General features: G+C 49.2%; 1 protein-coding gene and 1 long non-coding RNA gene across 4 annotated transcripts in view; one reads left to right on the top strand and one right to left on the bottom strand.

Annotated features, from left to right (window-relative positions):
* Window positions 1-5,943: 5,943 nt before the first annotated feature.
* Window positions 5,944-10,062, bottom strand: LOC147014092 (uncharacterized). The gene is made up of 2 exons (XR_015050642.1): window positions 9,727-10,062; window positions 5,944-6,059 (listed from the first exon to the last, which is right to left on the bottom strand). It is a non-coding gene; the product is annotated as an uncharacterized LOC147014092 (long non-coding RNA).
* The window catches only part of NME9 (NME/NM23 family member 9), a 71,960-nt gene continuing 64,709 nt past the window's right edge, over window positions 9,719-16,969 (top strand). Inside the window, exon 1 of one of the 3 annotated variants that reach the window (XM_085851737.1) lies at window positions 9,719-9,862. In XM_085851737.1, the coding sequence (XP_085707863.1) occupies window positions 9,833-9,862 (30 nt within the window). In that variant the 5' untranslated portion in view covers window positions 9,719-9,832. Of the gene's footprint in view, window positions 9,863-10,161; window positions 10,224-16,969 lie in introns of those variants that run through there. The other 2 variants (XM_085851743.1, XM_085851741.1) reach the window with 2 other exon arrangements.

Here is a 16,969-nt window from a genome sequence, read left to right as displayed (position 1 = left end):
AGGCCTCGTCACGACTCTCCCTCTCTCACTGGCTGGTTTTGGCGTGCAAAGTCACTCGTCGTCTCTCTCACTGGCCAGTTTTGGTGCAAAAATCCTCACAGTCTCTCTCACTGGCCAAAACGGGCGGCAAACCCCTCGATTGGCCAGGTGGCGTGGTGACGTCACGCGGCCCCTTTTTCTCCTGTCGTGTGCCCGGATTGGCTGAGTGGCGGTCACCCCACCCACTGCACGCCGATTGGTTGAGGGCCGCTTCGCGGCTCCTCCCCGAACTCCGCCTTCTTCCAAAGGATCGCCCCTCACACAGTCGGGGAAGTTGAGCAACATGTTTCTGCAGGAGCTCCGCCCACCCCTGACGTCGGCCAGAGCGTGGTGAAGGAAGTGAAGTGACGGTGAGGGTGATGCGGTGATGTCGGTGGTGTAAAAAAAAACAAAAAGAAAACCTGACTATTAAAATAACTCCAAAGCACAGGAACATTTAATTACCCATTCGACTAGGGTCGGGACCCTAACTGGCAACATGTACTTACCGATATAACTGATCTAAAGGACCTGTGTGTTGTGTGCTCATGACTTCCAGATTCGCAACACAATGTCAAGTTGAAATTTTTTTCAATGAGTGGTTTTGGATAGATCTCCAATTTTTTTTCCTTTAATCGAATATGACTGCCAAACCATGTGACCTATGATGTCAGAGTTATGAATAAAGTATTCTCCATGAGCAGTCCCTCCTCCGTTTAAAGTTTCACATCGATCGGACAACCGGTTGCAGAGAACAAAAAAGTTAAAAGTGAAAATATATAAAAGTGAATACAGACCAGCCAGGGAGGTTATAATAGTCTGGCAACCCCTTCGGGGTGAGACCAATGACTTGACTGTCAGATGATGCTTCTCAGGCTCCTCATCACTCTCTTTATTATTCTCACTGGACCACAACAGCTCCATGTTATTTAGCTGATAGTTTAGCACCATCGTTTTGCCTTTGGTTTCATAATATGGAACTGCGCTTTAGCTTTAGTTTATCGGGGGATTTTCCAGTCCGGGTTTCCCTGCCGGGGGTTTTGAGAGGTTTTACCATTGTGGTTTAATAAAGACGACTCAGAATGAGAATATCTCGGGAGTCTTTTCTGCCATGCCAAAATAGCTACTCCTGGTGGGATTCGAACAGTTCCACTTCTTGTTCCTCGAGATCCTGGAAGTCCTCCACTCCAGCATCTCGGGCCAGCTTAACGATCCTAGAAACTTTCTTGTGGTCGGTGGGGAAACCATGGAAGTCATTCATCAACTGCGGCACAACATCAAGTTGTCATACAAATATCAAGAGTTAACATACAAATAGCACTGGGATCCTTATGTGTGTGCAACTTGAGAATGCCTGCAGCTGAAAAGGAACCCAGGTAGGGGATGAGTCGGGGAATTTTGTTGGTTCTGGGACTATCCTTGAGTTCACTTGATTCAGTTAGAAATGTACATCATGTTTTGATAGCAAGCCATAATCGTCCCATGATAGCAAGTCACCCATGATAGAGTTTGAGTTTTCAAACACACTGTGATGAAAAAGGAAAATAATTAATATGTGAAATAATTAATTAAGGTCCTACATCGCTTTGAGTATAACCAAGTAATTACACGTAGATATACATAGTGTTTCAGTTGTGGAAATTCACAGATCACCATTCAGGTTCCCCAGAGATCAGTTATGTCGGTAAGTATGTGTTCCAGGTTAAGGCCCGGTCACACCTTGACGTTTTAGCCAGCGATGGCAACGTGTTAAAATTTATGTAAAACGCTGGCTTACGTTGAACTTTTGATGTTTTTTTTTTAAAGATTCGGACGTATTCATAGCGACTTGGTCTTATGTATAACGCATTGGTAACTACACAGAACGTTTCGTTGTGTTATAGATAACTTATACCAACGAATGCTGAACCTGTTGTCGGCCTACACAACCGATGCCCAACGATAGTCTAACTCAGGCATAGCGCGTTGCACGCATCGCCGACGATGTCGTGACGTAGCCTATTAAAAGGCTGACGCACAACGATTCAAATCATAACTGCCGTAGAAATGGAAGGGTCAAAATCGCGGTCACACCTTGGCGATCTTGCCAGCGTATGCCGACGTAACAAAAAGTGTGTCTAAAACGTTGGGGCACGTCAAATACGGTATGGGTAAGTTTGGTATGCGCGAGTAGAACGCTAAATACGCTATCATAAGTCGTAGTAAGTAGAGTACGTCAAGAAATTTTGAACATGTTCAAAATTTTACAACGTACTCGGCGTATGACACACGTTCGCATGCGATGAGGATAAGTTTTACACACGATATGTGGACGCTTACACACGTCCACAAAGGCTACTTATAAGCTACTCATAAGTCGAAACACGTCGCGGTAATGTCTTTTTTACGCGAAACTTATTTCTAACTTATGTTTGACATGCTTTGAACCAATTCTTTACGTAGTCCCAACACACATCGACGTATGTAGACGTATTCCAATGACGTCTTCCGGTCAACAAAAAAATAAATGAACGTGTTTCTAACTTACAACTGCCATATAAAGACGTGTTCCCAGCGGTTTTGGGAATTGGTATATAAAAATGCTGCTCATTAAAGGGGAACCCAACAGTGTTTTCGAGTCCTTTTTGAGTCGATGTCCATGTCAGCAGTAACAGTATCAGTATCAGTATCAGTATCAGTATTAGTATTAGTATTAGTAGTAGTTTGTTCATGTTGGCAGTAGGAGGTGGGTGTGAGGGGGAGGGTGTGGGTTATGATGGATCGTCCTTGCGTCCGCGTGTCCACGGGTAGGTTCATAGGCTGCCACTCAACGATTTAAATGGCTGCATCTCCACTATTGAAAGTAGACGCTTGCGCTCAACAATTGGATTTTTTTTACACTCAACGACTTTTAAACGGTACCACTCAGCTAGTTTCATTGTTTACAATGAACGATTTAAATTGCTATCACTCGCCTTTGTTTTTTTTGTTTTTGTTTTTTTTTGACGCTGGGGTTTGGAAATTTGAAGCGTTTCTTCTGAACGTGTTAAAACGCTCAAACTCGACTATTTTAAATAGACGCTGCCGATGGACAATTGGAATCATAGCCAAGCTAGACATCGAAGTGTGAACATCCTCGTCATGCCGAAGAAAAGTTTGAAGAATGCTGCAAATAAGTGTCCTGGCCGTGGCCGTGGACGCTGACGCAAGGACGATCCATTATACCGACGTCTTTCAGCCAATGAGTAACTTAAAAGTAACGTCTGTCGACGTGTGGCAACGATCGCGTAACGTGCCAACAACACGTTAATCATAGGTAGGAAATAAGTTTCGGGTACTCTAAACATTACCTCGGCGTGTCTCAACTTATGATTAACTTACAAGTAGCATGTGTTGACGTCTGTCAACGATCGCAGACCGTGCCTACAACTTGTGGCCAGCGTAGCGGAACGTGTGAGTCATACGCCGGCATACGTCGTGAAATTTCAAGCATGAAAAAATTTGAGGACAACCGAAAAGTACAACGTTTAAAGCCAGCGTACAACGACGTATGGCAACGTACTACGACGTATGCCAGCGTGCTCTCAATGTTATCAAAACTTACCCATAACGTATTCAACGTGTGCCAGCGTTTTAGAAAAAAAATTCAAAAATCGGCATACGTTGGCTAAAACGTCAAGGTGTGACCGGGCCTTTAGATTTCCCCACCGATGTGTAACGGGAATTATCCGTGTGCCGGGCTGTGAACCTTTGAGGTAGTGTTATTCTTTTCTGTCTTTTATTTTAAACAATCATCTCCTCACCACCTTCTCCACAAACCGCCATCATCTCCTCACCACCTTCTCCACAACCGCCAACATCTCCTCACCATCATCTCCACAAACAACAACATCTCAACAAGCAAACGAACTTCTCACCATCATCTCAACAAACAACAACATCTCTACAAACAACAACATCTCAATAAACAAACGAACTTCTCCTCACCAGCATCTCCACAACACCGCCATCTTTTCACCAACAACAACATCCCAGCAAACAACATCTCCACAAACAAACACGATGGCATCCTCGACAGCGGCAAAGTGATCTCAAACACGGCCGCGTTGTGAAAGTGATCTCAACCACGGCCGTGTTTGACGGTAGAATCGGATCAGAACGGCGAAAGGGGCGGAGCCAGCCGGGGGTGAAGGTTCAAAGGTGAAAGGAAGGAGGGCGCTGATTTTGGGTGGTAAGCCCAGAGCGACCCTCCCTCCGGGCTATAAAAAGGCGCGTTTCAACGCCGAGAGCGTTGTTGGTCGGTGGAGGGAGTCGAGTTGGTGAGTGAGTTTGGAGCCTGGAGTCCTGTTGAGCGGTTGAGGAGGCGCCGGGTCGTCGACAAGGAATGAACGACTTGGAGAAGAGCGCTGGGAGAGAGCGTTCAAGTTCGCGCTGCGCTGGTGTGGTGGAGTCAGGAAGAGAGCTTGGAGAGTTTGGAGGTTGGAGTGTGGGCAGAGACATCGAGGGTCGCCCAGCGAGTCACCAAGAGGGTGGCAGGTGGCCTGCTCGGTCTCTCGGAGTCCCTTCGGTCATCACGGCTCTGAGCAATTATAAAGGCTTACGAGCCCGGTTCTTCCTTTCTTTCTTGGGGTTTGCATGAAAGTCTGTGGCGCCTTGTCTACCAAGTAAAACTGATTAAATGCATGCACATAATAAATAGACATCGGCTGTAGGTTTTTGCTCGTGTCTTTTTTCCCATTTCCCCCCAATTCATTGCATGACTTGCATGCCTGTGTGGAAATAAATGTCCCCATTTGTGAATGTCACCTGCTCGTTGCGTCCCTTCCTCCATTGACTGCTATAATTGCGTTCGGAATAATTAGCTGGCTGATAATAAGCCGATAAAACGTACATCTGGTCCGACGGGGCTTGGCGATATAAAACCGCTCGGTAATCGCAAACGGAACGAGCTGCTTAAAGCGGCTCGTTTTCGTGCAGGCTACGTTGAGGTATAAACCCCCGTCTGCGCGAATAATTAGGTACATCGACAATTCGGCGATCGACCCTGTAGCGCGTGGACAGAAGAGTTGGCTGGTTTATGATGTGGTTAAAAACACCCGTAGATGGGTTTCGGCGTTTATCCGAAAGCTGCGACTGGATTGCTCGTTTGGTGGGCGCGCGCGGCCACAATTGAGCGAAAGGTGGTCGCCCACACGCCGGACGGGCGAAAATCCACAACAATATATAAAGTGCTCATCTGTCTGTTGGCATTTCTTCAAAAATCAGAATCACAGCAGATACGGGAGTTTGTTCGAACCCTCCTCCTCCACGGTTTATATGGAATTGAGAGTAGGGAAGGGCATGGATCTTACCAGAAGAATGTTGAACGACACGTGGTACGAGTACTTTTCCACCTCCAATGTGCTATAGGTGGGAGGGAAGGCCTAGTACCTCTTCCTGCTTTACACACACGTTTTCCAACCAAAATATGATAAGCCCCAGAATCTCTCAACAAGAACTTTCTGTTGAAGCTGGGATGATAACATTAAGTTAGCAAACCGGCTCAGTTGCAGTCTGAAAAAATAAAAGAACCACCCACTGCCTAATTCAATGTCAGCTGTTGCACCGCAATCCGCAGCATCATTCATCTGATTTGGCTTTTAGAAGTCTCTGTTGTGTTTTTTGGCAGGATTGTCAACTCCACAAAAAAGTGCCACGGATTGTGCTTCAGGAGTTATTTTTCACAAAACACATAAACCGCAAAGAAGGGGGTAGGGCAAACAGGTTTTTGTTTTGTTATTTACTCTTCCAGAGTTTATTTACAGGTAGGAACGTAAAGGGAAGCAATCTCTGTTCAAATGGGGATATAAATAGGAAGAGAAAGAGGGTGAAGTGTGGGTGGTCAGGGGTGAGGGGTGGGTGGTAAAATAATGTAAGGGGTTTAAAAAAAATACATGTACACGTATGCATAGTTGAGACTCATATAAGAGCTTGGCCCCAGAAATAGTTTAATGTGAAGAAGCTGGTATAGGATGAGTGGACGAGATCAGGGAGGACAAGGAGAAGTTGGTGCCAGAGAAGATCTGTTGTGAGAAAAAAAAAATCATGATAGAGTCAAATAGTTTTTCCCTGAGTTAACATTAAAGTCATTGGGGGTAAATGGGATCGTCCTGGAACCAACAAACTTCCCCTACCAGTGTTTTTCACACATTAGCTTGTTCTGACCCAGTTTTTTCTTCCAAATCACTATTATAATGCAGTAACATGTGTTATCTATCTATAATTCCAGCAGTGTGTGTGTGTGTGTGTGTGTGTGTGTGTGTGTGTGTGTGTGTGTGTGTGTGTGTGTGTGTGTGTGTGTGTGTGTGTGTGTGTGTGTGTGTGTGTGTGTGTGTGAACGCTGTTTCTCGATAACCACCGGTCCGATCTAATTGAAACTTGCCAGGTATATTGCTGGGGACCTGAGTATGTGCCTTTTCACGGTTTGATATTAATCGGACAAGTGCTTCCCAAGTTATGGCCATTTATTTCCAAACCAATGAAAGGACACGTTGCTGCGTAGCGTGGCCGTTGGGGAAGAGATCCTCAGCCGCGTTCTCCATTACGGGTTACAACGTACGGACTTCCGGATAGTGATGACTTACTGTATTTATAATAATTTATCTATTTCTTATGCGCATTTATAGATAAACACAATGCCCCAATCCAGTCATCGTTTACGAGAGCGAAGGAACGGCCTGTGCGGTTGTTTGAATTGTTTTTAGTTTGTTTGTTTTTTTGCACGTACGGCCACACACGTATGGGCACACGAGAGCGAATGAACGGCCTGTGTGGTTGTTGTTTCTGGCACGTGGTTTGAAAGTTTTTTTTTTTTTGCACGTACGGCCATGCACTTACGGGTACGTACTTGCCATGCACTTACGGGTAAGTATGCACATCAAATTGGGTGTATTTTCGCTTGTACTAAGCAAAACAACACATTTTATACAAGAAACCTTAAACATGCAAAAACTGTTTTATTTGCCAGAAAACAAGCATTTTTCACACATTAGCTTGTTCTGACACCTTTTCTTGTTCAAAATCACTATTGTAATGCAGAAACACATGTTTTTCACAAATGCTGCAGGCCAAATTAAAAGCAAATGGGGAAAAGCTGGCAGAGCAAATAACAGTCGGCCAAGCCAGGGTAAAAGAGGGGATGAGAGACACCATAGATGATGTAACGGCTGCCTGGGGAATGGGAGAGGAAATAATCAAGAGTAGAGGGGGTAAACAGAGAAATTGAACCAGCGACCGAGAGAAAGTAAAGGTGGCAGTGAAGAGCGCCAAAGGAGATAGCGGCTGGAAAAGTAGACATGCACCAAACGGGGAAGGCATTAAAATGGAGAGAGTAACGGAGACAGAGCAAAATAGAACAGATGTACAACAAAAGGGATAAGCAGAGATAGTGAGGATATAAGAGGGAATAGAAGAGGAAGTGTGAGGACATTTTGGGGCAATGAGGTGAGTGAGACCCCACAGGTGTTGGGAAAGCCCGATGAGAGCACGATTGTCAGGGAGAGCCAGCGGGTGCCACGACCAGATACGTGGACACACTGAATAATGGTACAAATGGGAAGCGAGTTCAGTTAACAGAGGCCCGGACGGGGACTCTTCCCGGAGAGGGTTGAGGGTGCGTGCAGTGCCAAGTTTTCAATAAATAGTGTATCCATGGATACAATAAGTATTTGTTGCGTTTGCTTTTACTGTATTCCATAAATAACTATAAGGGCACTCAGGAGAGCGAATACCTCCGCTACTCCCAGAACCAAAATCGAATTGGCTTGTTCTTGTCACCTGACCAACTCATCTAACAAGTTTTGTCTGAACTCAACCACAACTTTTTGAGATACTCTGCTCCATATTGTTTTTGTTTTTTTTACCCCATCTGTCAATGGTGAAGATCAATCACTTTGAGAATTAAAAAAAATTTCTAGTATCCAGATCCAGATCCAGATCTTCATCAAGATCGAATTAATTTGTCCTCATCACACTCTTAACCTGTCCACCAAGATTTGTTCGAATCTGTCCACAACTTTTTGAGATATCCCGTTCACAGTCAAACCTGTTTATGGGAACCTATTTAAAGCCGCTGTCACACCTTGACGTTTTAGCCAGCGTATGGCAACGTATCAAAATGTATGTAAAACGCTGGCGTACGCTGGACTATTGATGGTTTTTTTTAATTTTTGGACGTATAATAACGTGTTGGACGTATGCATAACGTATTAATAATGTACACAGAACGTTTTAATCACATATAGATAACTTATATCAACGAATGCTGAGCATGTTGTCGGCGTTCACAACCTATGCCCAACGATAGTCTAACTTATTCATAGCGCGGCAGCATATCGCCGACGATCACGTGGCGTAGGCTATTAATAGGCTGCGGCTCAATGATTCAAATCATAACCGCACTAGACATCGAAGTGTGAAGCCGCTGTCACACCTTGACGTTTTAGCCAGCATATGCCGACGTATGAAAAATTTGCCGAACCAAGCTGGCGCACGTCGAATACGTTATGGGTAAGTTTTGTATACGTTAAGAGCACGCTGGCATACGTCGTAGTACGCTGGCATACGTCATTGTACGCTGAGTACGTCGAGAAATTTTCAACATGCTGAAATTTCTCGACGTAGTCGGCGTATAACACACATTCCGCATACGCTGGCATAAGTTGTCGGCACGCTATGCGATCGTTGACACACGTTACTTGTACTCACTCATAAGTCGAAACATGTCAAGGTAATGGTTAGCGTCAGTGTTCCAGACTCCCTGGTTTTTTTTTTGGTTTTTTTTCTTCGGTATGACGGTTATGATTTAAATCGTTGAGCGGCAGCCTTTTAACTATATTAAGTTATAACCGTACTAGAAATCGAAGTTTCAACATGACCGTCATACCGAAGAAGAAGAAAAAAAACAAAAAAAAACAGGTCGTCTGGAACGCTGATACTAACCATTACCTTGACGTGTTTCAACTTATGAGTACCTTACAAGTAACGTGTGTCAACGATCGCGTAACGTGCCTACAACTTATGGCCAGCATTATGCGGAACGTGTGAGTCATACGCTGGCATACGTCGAAAAATTTCAAGCATGGAAAATTGGTCTAACAGCTCGGCTTACTACGACGTATGTCAGCATACTACGACGTTTGCCAGCGTCCTCTTAAAGTATACAAACTTACCCATAACGTATTCGACGTGTGCCGGTGTTTTTTCCCAATTTTGCACACGTCAGGCATACGTTGGCTAAATCTTCAAGGTGTGACAGGGCCTTTCGGGACACCCTGTTTATGCTTCATTTATCCGGTTTGTATGAAATTCTTAACATTAATGTAAAGTATATTAATTAACTGTGTTTTTAATTAGGTGGTAGCATTACAGTAAGAGTCCTGTAATTGTTTCAGTAAAAATAAGACAGAGCCTGGAACATGTGTAAGGGTTAATAAGTTTTTTTTGTTTTTTTTTTTCATTTTGATTTAAAACTGTTTTGTAAACTTTCTATTTCTTGTTCACTTGGATGACTGTACCTGGATTACTGTCAGTGTACCTGTAGCCCGAGACCATTCACTTTGAGAACCGAAAAAAACAAATCGTCAAACAAAGCACACTTTGGAGATCTAAATAAAAAAATGTCGAATTTTAAAGGACGATAAGCTCGCTAACCGATTGAAGGTGTATGGAAAGGGGAGAAGGAACAGCGACCTGAGGATCGAGGAGGAGGGTGACGGAGGAGGAGGGGGAAGAGGAGGAGGACGGTGTGACGATCGAAGAAGAAGAAGATCCGCGGTTTCTTGCGCTCGACGTTGTCATGGCGAAGAGAAAGGAAGCGCAGCTCCAGGTGACGATTGCAAGGCCGACATGCATGTGGCGTTTACATAAACTTTATAAACGATTCGACGAAGGATACCGAGTTTACGACGGAGTCGCTCTTTTCCCCCACACAGAAAGAATCGTGTATGGAGTTTTACATCGGAGGATTTTTTTTTCTTTTTTTTACCACACAACCACATAGTGTACAGAGTTTACATCGTAATTGCCTTTTCACCACAGAACCGCGTCGTATACGGGTTTTAAATCGTAGTATATGATTATGATTATTATTATTATTACCACATATCGTCAGGGCCGGTAAAAGGGTATTCGGCGCCTGAAGTGAACCTTCAGCTTTGCGACGGCACCCCCCTCCTCACGCGGGATTGGTGAGAATGTTGGGCCAGGGAGCTTATCACGATGGGATGGTGCGTCGTCCGTTAGTACTAGAGAACATTGTACTTTACGGTAATTCTACATATCGACGGTCCCCTGTGCCAGTGCGCATGCGCAGCCTGAGCCGGAGCCAGGGATGTTGTGGGTGTTTCAACCTGTTCAATACTTGTTTGATTATTGTCGTTCCACGCTAATAAAGTGGTCGAACAAATTGAACTCTGTTCTTATTTATAATCAAACAACTTGATGCAGTCGAGTAAGGATCGTCGGTGCTGAGGAGGACACGACTGGGTGAAAACGGTCCACGAGAACGTCGACAGTGAGTTTGGATTTCTCGGGTTCTGTACCCAATCTTCGCCCCCAGGACACTGTACACACGTGTGCATCACCGAAAATAGAACGTTTACTCCAGAATAGCTGTTCCTATGGCGCCGGTGGAAGCAGAGTGCCCGATCGAGGGTTGTGACTATATGGCTACACACGCAGAGGCGGCAGTGGTGGCGGCCATGTTGAGTATACACCCCACTGTGCACGTCGCCGCCCCCAGGGCGGCGAGCTCGAATGCCAAGATGGAGAAACTCAAGCGTCCCTCCATAGCACTGGCCGGAACGGGCGAGGCCTGGTCGTACTTCATAACCCGCTGGGGCGAATACAAAACAGGTACTAAGCTTGTCGGACCTGACATAGTCGCGCAGCTACTGGAGTGCTGTGAGGAGGAGCTGAGAAAGGACCTCACTCGCGCGGCGGGTCGGAGCCTCGTGGGCAGCGATGAAGAAGACGTCCTCGCCGCCATGAAGGCGCTCGCCGTCCGGACGGAGAACACGATGGTAGCTCGAGTGGCCCTGTCTAACATGCGGCAGGGACACGAGGAGCCCGTCCGGTCGTTCCACGCCCGCATCAAGGGGCAGGCGGACACGTGCAAGTATGAAATGAAGTGCACCAAGGCGGGGTGCGATCAGGTCAACGACTTCACCGAAGAGATATTGCGCAACGTGGTTGCCCGTGGCATCGCGGACCAAGCAATACAACTTGACCTACTCGGTGAGAAGAACCAGGACATGCCATTAAAGGACATGATAGAGTATATCGAGGCCAAAGAGTCTGGAAAACGCTCGGCATCGCGCCTGCTTGACACTCAGAGCACGGACGCGATCAGTAGTTCGTATCGGCGGGGAAAGCGACAGGACGTCCGCGCCAAAGTAGGAGCCAGGCCGGAAAAACGGAAGGCCAAGCCCGAAGGAGTATGCATCTACTGCGGCGAGGTGGGCCACGGCAAAACGCCTCAATGGCGCGCCAGACGCGCCGAGTGCCCCGGATACGGTAAAGTGCCGGAAGTGTGACCGCCAGAATCACCTCGACAAGGCGTGCCTGGGCGGCCGATCGGCAAGACCCCCATCTAAGGAGACCGACGGGATGTACGACGAGCAGACGGCAGCCTTCGTCGAGCTATGCACGGTCACCATGGCCAGCACAGAGGACGAAATGCGCACGCTTCCCCTCGCTCACCACCTGTACGATGATATGTGCGATAAGTGGATGAAACGCATATCCGACCCGCAGCCATACGTCAACCTCACTCTCACCAACAAGCGCGAGGATTACAAAGCGCTGGGTTTTAACCTCCTGAAACACACCCGCGCGGTAACCCTACCCGCTATGGCAGACACGGGGTGCCAGAGCTGCCTGATCGGCATTAAAGTCGTCCAACAAATGGGCCTGAGTACCGAGGACCTCATACCTGTATCCATGACCATGAAGGCCGCAAACAACAGAGGAATTCGTATCCTCGGAGCCGTGGTAGTCAGATTCGCCGGTAACAGTGACGACGCTCGGAGATTGGAGACGCGCCAAATCGCGTATGTGACGGACTCTTCAGACCGCATATTCCTCTCCCGGGCGGCCTGCATGGACCTGGGAATGATCTCGGACAGATTCCCGACACTCGGAGAGGTGAATCTGACGACCTCGGAATTGTGCGACTGCCCGCGACGCGCGGAGCCGCCGACCAAGCCGACCGCACTCCCCATGCCAGCGACCGAGGCCAACAGAGAGGCACTACAGTCACATTTACTCAGGATGTATGCTCAGAGCACATTCAACACGTGCCCACACCAGCCACTACCGAGAATGACCGGCCCGCCACTACGTCTTATGCTCAGTGAGAACGCGACACCGGTTGCCCATCACACTCCCATCTCCGTGGCCATACATTGGCAAGATGAGGTAAAAGCAGGCCTCGACCAGGACGTTCGGCTCGGCGTGTTGGAGGAAGTACCCGTCGGCACGCCGGTGACATGGTGTCACCGCATGGTAATTTGCGCGAAAAAGAATGGCAAGCCGCGACGCACCGTCGACTTTCAGGCCTTGAACAAGCATGCGTTCCGCGAGACCCACCACACCCAATCCCCGTTCCACCAGGCGAGACGCGTACCTAACGGGAAGCGCAAGACAGTATTCGACGCATGGAACGGTTACCATAGCGTCCGCCTACACGAGGACGACCGCCACAAGACGACCTTCATCACTCCATGGGGGCACTACCGGTACCTATCTGCCCCACAAGGGTATATGGCATCGGGGGACGGTTACTCACGACGATACGATGAGATCGTCGCGGACATTGGTAACAAGACCAAGTGCGTAGATGACACGCTCCTATGGTCAGACACGATTGAGGGGAGCTACTTCCAGGCGGTCCAATGGCTGGATATATGCGGCCGGAATGGAATCATCCTCAACCCGGAGAAGTTTGTCTTCAGCGCACCCACGGTGGACTTCGCGGGCTTCACCATCACCATGACCGACGTGCGACCGTGCAGCAGCTACCTGGAAGCAATCCACGATTTCCCACAACCGCGTAACATCACCGACGTCAGATCGTGGTTCGGGCTTGTCAACCAGGTGGCATACGCCTTTAGTATGGCCGAACGAATGCAGCCATTCCGGAAGCTCCTGAAAAGTGGAGAACGCTTCCAGTGGTCCATGGAGTTAGAGGACATATTCCGCGAGTCGAAAGACGTGATCGTACAAGAAATCGAACACGGTGTCCGCATATTTGACAAAACTAAGCCAACATGCATCGCCACGGACTGGTCGAAGGAGGGAATCGGATTCTGGTTGCTTCAAAAGCACTGCCGATGCGTGCCAGTTAGACCATTCTGCTGCACTGATGGATGGAAAATAACCCTGGTCGGCAGCAGATTTACACACGCGGCAGAATCCAGATACGCGCCCATAGAGGGCGAGGCTCTCGCAGTCGCGGACGCCTTGGACAAAGCGCGCTACTTCGTACTGGGCTGCGAGAACCTGATCGTTGCGGTAGACCACAAACCACTGCTGAAACTCCTTTCGGACAGAGCACTTGACGACATACCCAACCCCCGCCTCAGGAACCTCAAGGAGAAGACCCTGCGTTATCGCTTCCGCATCATACATATCCCGGGAATGAAGAACAAGGCGGCAGATGCCATGTCGCGCAGGCCAGTTGGCACCACGCGACCTCCACTCATGAACCTTCCAGATGACAATGCCACCATAGCGACCCACCTCCAACCAAGCACGCACACCGACGTTCTGTCCCTCCTACGCCAAACTGAGCCGGAGTATGACGACGACGTCGAGGACAACCTGGCATGGTGTGCCGCGGGCCTCGAATCATTGCGATCAGTAACATGGGATCGCGTCAGGGAAGCCACCAGCAGCGATGGCGATATGCACATATTGGAGGGAATGACAATGAACGGCATCCCCGACTCAAAAATCGAGATGCCAGAGACAATTCGCGACTATCACCAGTACCGCGAGAACATTACATCGACAGATGGAGTGATCCTATACAAGGACCGAGTAGTCATACCACCGTCACTCCGCGGCGATGTGCTGAGCGCCCTACACGCTGCCCACCAGGGCGTATCAATGATGACCGCCCGCGCAGAATCCTCTGTATTCTGGCCAGGCATGTCGGCCGACATCAGCGCCACTCGGAAAAACTGCGAACACTGCCACCGGATGGCATCATCACAGCCTGGAGCGCCACCAACTCCACCTATTCCGGTCGTTTACCCCTTTCAGGCAGTGTGCTCGGACTTCTTTGTACACAGGGGTGCACACTACCTTGTGACAGTGGACAGATACTCGAACTGGCCGATCATCTCAAAGTCGACGGGTGGCGCCGCCGGACTCATAAACCACTTACGTCGCGCCTTCGTGACGTACGGGACACCAGAAGAGCTCGCGTCGGATGGGGGACCGGAGTTCACCTCCACCGAGACCAGGTCATTCCTGCACAGATGGGGCGTACACCACCGCTTGTCATCGGTGGCCTTCCCTCACAGCAACTGTCGCGCGGAGATTGGAGTTAAGACAATGAAACGACTTATCACGGACAACACCAGCCCGCAGGGAGAACTTGACACTGACGCTGTGCAGAGAGCGATACTACAATATCGTAACACGCCTGACCCTGACACGAAGATCTCCCCGGCAATGTGTGTCTTCGGCCGCCCGATACGCGATTTCATCCCAATTATCCCCGGGAAGTACAGACCGCACGACACTTGGCATGAGACCCTGAAAGCGAGGGAGGAGGCCCTCCGCAAACGTCATATCTGCACAGCCGACACCTGGGCAGAACACACCAAACGCCTTCCGCCACTTACTGTAGGGGACCAAGTCCGCGTACAGAACCAGACAGGATTCCACCCAAAAAAATGGGACAAGACAGGCAGTATCGTGGAGGTACGCCAACACGACCAATACGTGATCAAGATCGATGGCTCGGGCAGAGTCACACTTCGGAACAGGAAATTCCTGCGCAAGTTTAGCCCAGTTCGCAATGACCAGCTGCCACCCCGGTCTATCTATGATGATCTAGCAACCCGAATCACTGTACCTGCACCCGTTGTAACACCGCAACTGCCTGACCTCGACAGCGAACCCGTGACATCTGCGACGCCAACGGGGCCCACGCCGGCACTGACGTCAGTATGCACACCCCGGCGCAAGACGACACCCGTTTTAGACACGCCAGCAGCACCAGGACGAGGCACACCGAGGCGCGCGATCCTTCAGACGCCACCATCGGCCCCTGAAACCCCGAGAGCCCCATCCCCACTGGGGCCCGATGTGACACCACCAGCACCAGCGATAGGTCAACGCCGATCCACCAGAGCGACCAGCGTGCCTGCCTGGCACAAGGACTACTCCATGGAATAGTCACACGATGGGCGATATAAACTTTTGTTCATTCATTAAACTTAATATTTTCTCAGCCTTTATCTATTAACATAATAAAGACTCGGAGGGAGATAGAGAACATTGTACTTTACGGTAATTCTACATATCGACGGTCCCCTGGGCCAGTGCGCATGCGCAGCCTGACCCGGAGCCAGGGATGTTGTGGGTGTTTCAACCTGTTCAATACTTGTTTGATTATTGTCGTTCCACGCTAATAAAGTGGTCGAACAAATTGAACTCTGTTCTTATTTAAGTACGTCAGTCTCAACGCCTCCACACTCGTCTGCGTGTGGTTGCCTCTACACTCTCGTCTGCGTGTGGTTGGCTCCACACTCTCGTCTGGGTGTGGAAGGCTCGAGACTCTCGTGTGGATGGCTCTAGACTCTCGTCTGCGTGTGGTTGCCTCTACACTCTCGTCTGCGTGTGGTTGGCTCCACACTCTCGTCTGGGTGTGGATGGCTCGAGACTCTCGTGTGGATGGCTCTAGACTCTCGTCTGGGTGTGGTTGCCTCTAGACTCTCGTCTGGGTGTGGTTGCCTCTAGACTCTCGTCTGGGTGTGGTTGCCTCTCGACTCTCATCTGGGTGTGGTTGCCTCTCGACTCTCGTCTGCGTGTGGTTGGCTCAAGACTCTCGTCTGGGCGTGGATGGCTCTAGACTCTCATGTGGATGGCTCTAGACTCTCGTCTGGGTGTGGTTGCCTCTAGACTCTCGTCTGCGTGTGGTTGCCTCTAGACTCTCGTCTGGGTGTGGTTGGCTCGAGACTCTCGTGTGGATGGCTCTAGACTCTCGTCTGGGTGTGGTTGCCTCTAGACTCTCGTCTGGGTATGGTTGCCTCTAGACTCTCGTCTGGGTGTGGTTGCCTCTCGACTCTCATCTGGGTGTGGTTGCCTCTAGACTCTCATCTGCGTGTGGTTGCCTCTAGACTCTCGTCTGGGTGTGGTTGGCTCGAGACTCTCATGTGGATGGCTCTAGACTCTCATGTGGATGGCTCTAGACTCTCGTCTGGGTGTGGTTTCCTCTAGACTCTCGTCTGGGTGTGGTTGCCTCTAGACTCGTCTGGGTGTGGTTGCCTCTCGACTCTCGTCTGCGTGTGGTTGGCTCGAGACTCTCGTCTGGGCGTGGATGGCTCTAGACTCTCGGGTGGATGGCTCTAGACTCTCGTCTGGGTGTGGATGGCTCTAGACTCTCGTCTGGGTGTGGTTGCCTCTAGACTCTCGTCTGCGTGTGGTTGGCTCTTCACTCTCGTCTGCATGTGGTTGGCTCGAGACTTTCGTCTGGGCGTGGATGCCTCTAGACTCTCGTCTGGGTGTGGTTGCCTCTAGACTCTCGTCTGGGTCTGGTTGCCTCTCGACTCTCGTCTGCGTGTGGTTGGCTCGAGACTTTCGTCTGGGCGTGGATGGCTCTAGACTCTCGTCTGGGTGTGGTTGCCTCTAGACTCTCGTCTGCGTGTGGTTGGCTCCACACTCTCGTCTGGGTGTGGAAGGCTCGAGACTCTCGTGTGGA

Source organism: Eptatretus burgeri, chromosome 13, assembly GCF_056783735.1.
Source record: "Eptatretus burgeri isolate ZD-2024b chromosome 13, Ebu_testis_v1, whole genome shotgun sequence".
Taxonomy (NCBI): domain Eukaryota; kingdom Metazoa; phylum Chordata; class Myxini; order Myxiniformes; family Myxinidae; genus Eptatretus; species Eptatretus burgeri.
Note: the sequence above shows the minus strand (reverse complement) of the source record. Positions and strands in the feature narration are given on the sequence as shown.